Here is a 5,488-nt window from a genome sequence, read left to right as displayed (position 1 = left end):
AAACGCCCTAACTCCATTTCATGTTCTTGGAGTTTCCCAAACAGAGTAGCTAATGACATGTTGTCTAAATTCTTTGACTCCATTATTGCGGTTACCTTTGGTTGCCATTTCCTATCAAGACAATGCAAAACTTTGTTAGACAAATCAACATTAGTAAAGGTTTTATCAAGGGCGACCAAGTGATTTACAACATGAGTAAAACATTTTTTCATATTACATATAGGTTCATTAGGAAACATGCGAAATAACTCATACTCATGCATAAACACATTTAGTCTAGCGCGTTTAACTTCACTCGTGCCTTCGTGGGTGACTTGTAAAGTATCCCACATTTCTTTTGCATATAGGCACTGTGAGACTCTAAAGAATTCGTCATAAGATAAGGCCGAAGTAATAATTTTCTTGGCCTTAAGGTCATGTTGGACCTTTCTTTTCTCAATATCCGTCCATAAGACTTTAGACTTTTCTTTAAACTCGCCATCCACCATATGAAGTGGAATGTATGGACCATTGACAACGAAATCCCATATGTCCGTGTCTCTTGCCTCGATATAGATTCTCATGCGAACCTTCCAATAGGCATAACCACTCGTATCCATGAGTATCATGACACATACTTCGTCCATAAACCATTATTATTTATATTTTTGCCATTAGTCAGATATTTTTGCCATCCTAACTTGTCATTCCTACCATAATTTGATTTGGTATTTCCTTTTTATCATATATTTGAATTAATTCATTTTAATGTTGTGTTTCCATTTCAAATTTAATCACTTTCCATTAATGTAATCAAATTGACATCCTAGCTTTTAAAATCATATCTTTATTATTTTATTCACTAGTCAAAGTTTTAGACGGACAATTAAATGAATTATTTTAAATAATAAATTGAATATAATTAATTTTGGAAATATTTTTCTGAATAATTAATTGTGTGGATAAGAAAAAGAAATTTACAAACTATTTTGTTGAATATTAGGGTGATAATAATTAGTTCAGGTTTTTTATAAGCAATTAAATGAATTATTTTAAGTTGACTTCTATTCTTTAATATAACTAAATTGGGATATTTTTGTCTAAATAGGAGAAAAGACATTAGTGGAATAATATCGTCAACTTTTTTATTTGAATAATTTTTTGATGTAAAATGGAATTATGAAGTTTTTAAATTTGGACACTTGGAGTGGAATATTGACTGAACATGGCACCAATAATGAAACCGCTATGATATCATTATAAAGTTTAGTGATAAAGATTGGTCAAATTCTAATATGAGTTAGTTCAAATAATTTATTATACGATTGAAAATTGTTACAAATGATAGAATAGTAAATATAAATAATAACTAATATGATAAACATATAGAAAATTTTCAAATGAAATGAAACTAACATAATCTTAAATAACATAATAATCGATCAATCCAAATATCCTCAAAGAATACCATGAATTCAAACTTAGAAGTCAAAAGCAATTACAGAGTCAATACACCATTAATTAGATATTAAATATTATGTAATGTCATTTTCAACAATGGCTAGTTGGAGATCATATTTAAGACAACAATGTTAGGTCATCTTTGTAAGAGTTGTGAGTAAAAATGGCAAAGGATATGAACAAGTTGGTCTTTGTGATTGCTCTCATAAGTTTCAACCTCATTTCAGAGGCTAGATTTCTACAACAACAAATGGAATCAAACCCATCAAATGTACTCTTTGGGATATTACCAAAAGCACCAATTCCTCCATCTGGGCCAATTCCTGAAAAAGGACCTTCTCACAAAATGCCACCACCTTTAAACCCTAATACTACATCCTTATCTAATGAAAACTACGAGTTGTTACCAAAAGCACCAATTCCTCCATCTGGCCCAATCCCTGAAAAAGGACCTTCTCACAAAATGCCACCACCTTTAAAACCTCACACTAAATCCTTATCCAATGAAAAATATGGGATGTTACCAAAATCACCAATTCCTCCATCTGGGCCAATTCCTGAAAAAGGACCTTCTCACAAAATGCCACCACCTTTAAACCCTAATACTGAATCCTTATCTAATGAAAACTACGGGTTGCTACCAAAAGCACCAATTCCTCCATCTGGCCCAATCCCTGAAAAAGGGACCTTCTCACAAAATGCCACCACCTTTAAACCCTCTCACTGAATCCTTATCCAATGAAAACTACGGGATGTTATCAAAAGCACCAATTCCTCCATTTGGGCCAATTCCTGAAAAAGGACCTTCTCACAAAATGCCACCACCTTTAAACCCTCTCACTGAATCCTTATCCAATGAAAACTACGGGATGTTATCAAAAGCACCAATTCCTCCATTTGGGCCAATTCCTGAAAAAGGACCTTCTCACAAAATGCCACCACCTTTAAACCCTCTCACTGAATCCTTATCCAATGAAAACTACGGGATGTTATCAAAAGCACCAATTCCTCCATTTGGGCCAATTCCTGAAAAAGGACCTTCTCACAAAATGCCACCACCTTTAAACCCTAATACTGAATCCTTATCTAATGAAAACTACGGGTTGTTACCAAAAGCACCAATTCCTCCATCTGGGCCAATTCTTGAAAAAGGACCTTCTCGCAAAATGCCACCACCTTTAAACCCTGATATTGAATTCTTATCCAATGAAAACTATGGGATGTTACCAAAAGCACCAATTCCTCCATCTGGGCCAATTCCTGAAAAAGGACCTTCTCATAAAATGCTGCCACCATTAAACCATGATACTCAAACCTCATCCAATGTCATCACCTCTATTCGGCTATCGCATGGTGAAGCAAAACATCATCCTTCACCCCCTAGAGCCTTTTCAAAGGATACAGTGTAAGAAATAATTAAAATTAATTTTTTAATATGTAATAAGAAATAATTAAAATTTTAAATAAATGTGTTCTAGCCAGTGTTATTAAACTCGGACCGGTTAATGATTCGGTCCGGGTACTGGGTCAATGAGTCACTGGTCCAACCACTGCGTCAATGGTTGGACCGGTTAACTCGGTTTACATTAAAATTCTAAAAATTAATGATATTGTATAACAATATTTAATAATTGTATACTCAAAATTTAAAAACATTAGTGTACCTAATTAAAAAAAAATAAAGAAAATTTTAATACTATAAAATGACACAAGCAAGTTGAAAACATTATCAAATAATATATAAATTATACTTTAACTACAACAAAAATGTACAATAAATTTAAAATTTAATTAAACAACAAAGATTTGGTTATAACGTAAGATAACAAGTGACAAACATAATTACATATAAATTAAAAATATTTGAATTTTTCACCTCATCAATTTGGTTATTTTTTATTTATTTTGATTGACTCGGCCGGTCTAATCGGTCTAATCATCCAAATCATCAGTTTTACGCTTAAACTAACTGAGTCAAACCAATTTTGATACAAAACCGGTTAGATGAGAGACTCGAACCGGTTAGATGTCCGGTTCATGGTTGAACCGGTCTGATCGGCCGGTTCGAGCCGAGTTTTATAACACTGGTTCTAGCCCTCGTTAATTTATAATGTATGATACAGTGTATGATAAATAGCTTCTATGTCAATTATTAAGTGCAAATAAAAAAAAAGACTTAGTGTTGTTTGCTAATTTATTCACGTAATAATTCAAGTAATTAGCCATTTATTTTATAAAACAAAAGTCCTATATCTTAAAAAAATGTGGTCTCACACAACAACGTAATTTTTTTATAATAATAAGTGGAATTATATTTTATAGTTAAAACTTAAATTTATTAAGATCAATAAATCTATTATAATTTTTATAAAACACTGGTAAATTTAAGAATGCATACACAATACATGGGATACTAGCTGCTAAAGTATAATCAATAGATATTAAGAAAAAGCAAGTGTGAAAAATAAAAGACAAAAGTGTAATTTTCATATAGTTTATAATTATTTAGAATATATGACAACTTAGAAATAATGTTTTGGTTTGGACGAAACGATGAAGTTAATCTACTTAAATCTTTAGAATATTATAAAAGTAAGATACACAACTTTTAATTATTCTTATATAGAATAAATATTAAAATATGTAGATTATTATATTGTTTTAACTTTTCTTTAGACTTGTGTGGAATGGATCCCCACTTCTTCTGCATACCCATGAACTCTTCTAATAAAATCTCATTTTAATCTACTGTTAAAATAAAAGATATAAAGGAATTCTCTTAAAATATAGGGAAAAGTCTATAAAAATATATTAAGTTTTAGGCTTTTTTTGTGGTATTTTGATGACGATTTTCTTCGAATATAAACATTGACTAATTTACATTGTGGCACTGTTATTCTTATAGTTCTGATTGTTGTTAGGTATCAGTGGCAGAGTACACCTAGAAGGGGGGGGGTTGAATAGGTGTGGCGAAGATGCCCAGTTAATCAATTAAGCACTGTTCATAATCGACTAACGAGTAACATAACCAGAATGATCAGAACAACAACTTGCACAGTTATTAACCAACATATAAACAAATACACAACATATACTTTTATGCAAGATTAATAAGAACATAGCAAGGAACACGTATGCAAAATATTAGCTCCAAACTCACATTAAAACATCTTGAAATATAAAAGAGAAAAGATAGAAAAGATTGTGCAGGGATTTTATCCTGGTTCGTTTTGCTGTCCACTGCAAAACTACATCCAATCATCTCCTCTGATTTGGGAGATCTTCCTTCTTCACTATGAAACACAATGTACATTACATACACGCTTCCAAATACAAAACTTGAACGCTCCCTTCTTGGAACCCAAAGAACTTCGGCACCCTTGGTTTGACCTTTCCCAAAACCGCCTCCCAAGAAAACCTTTCTTACGCGATTCGGCCCCAGCCAAGGTATCGCTCTTTATCCTAAGACCTCCAAGTCTTTGTGTGAAGAACACCTTACCTAACCGCAGCTTGGATTTTCCTAATCCTTGAATAATAATGCTTTGAGTTATGAATGAGTACTTAATACTCGGATATTACAATAAAGATCAAAGCCTAAAACCTAAGCAAGAACTTAGAAGACTTCCTAGTCTAATATGAATGTTCATGCATGAGGTTTCTGAAAATATGCAATCATGAAGAACTATCTCTTTTTCTTTCCAAGAAATACAAGAATGATGCAAGAAAGCTTTTCAAAGAATCATGCAATATATGAATATGAAAACTAAAGCCTTAACATGATCTAATCTTTCTCCTAATTCAAAACTCTCTAAAATAGATTCTAACAATGATGATCTATCTCTTTTCTCTGCGTTTTTTCTCTCTTTTTCACTTAGTCGTTTCTACAATTAGTCAGTATTTATACATAACAGATTTTGCCTCTAAAAACGGTTTTTCAGTTATGCAGTTGAAAACAACAAAAAACACTCACGTTAATCGATTAAGCCGTGGGGTTAATCGATTAACCATTGTATTTTTAATACATGATTAAATGGTAAACTACTTATAT

The 5,488-nt window shown here is 32.1% G+C and overlaps 1 protein-coding gene across 1 annotated transcript; it reads left to right on the top strand.

Annotated features, from left to right (window-relative positions):
- LOC109344641 (proline-rich protein 2-like) lies at positions 1,604-2,167 on the top strand. Its single transcript, XM_019583396.1, has one exon. It carries the CDS (start codon positions 1,604-1,606, stop codon positions 2,165-2,167), a length of 564 nt encoding a protein of 187 aa, XP_019438941.1.

The sequence above is a fragment of the Lupinus angustifolius genome, chromosome LG04 (genome assembly GCF_001865875.1).
Source record: "Lupinus angustifolius cultivar Tanjil chromosome LG04, LupAngTanjil_v1.0, whole genome shotgun sequence".
NCBI lineage: Eukaryota > Viridiplantae > Streptophyta > Magnoliopsida > Fabales > Fabaceae > Lupinus > Lupinus angustifolius.
This window is presented reverse-complemented; position numbering and strand designations above follow the sequence as displayed.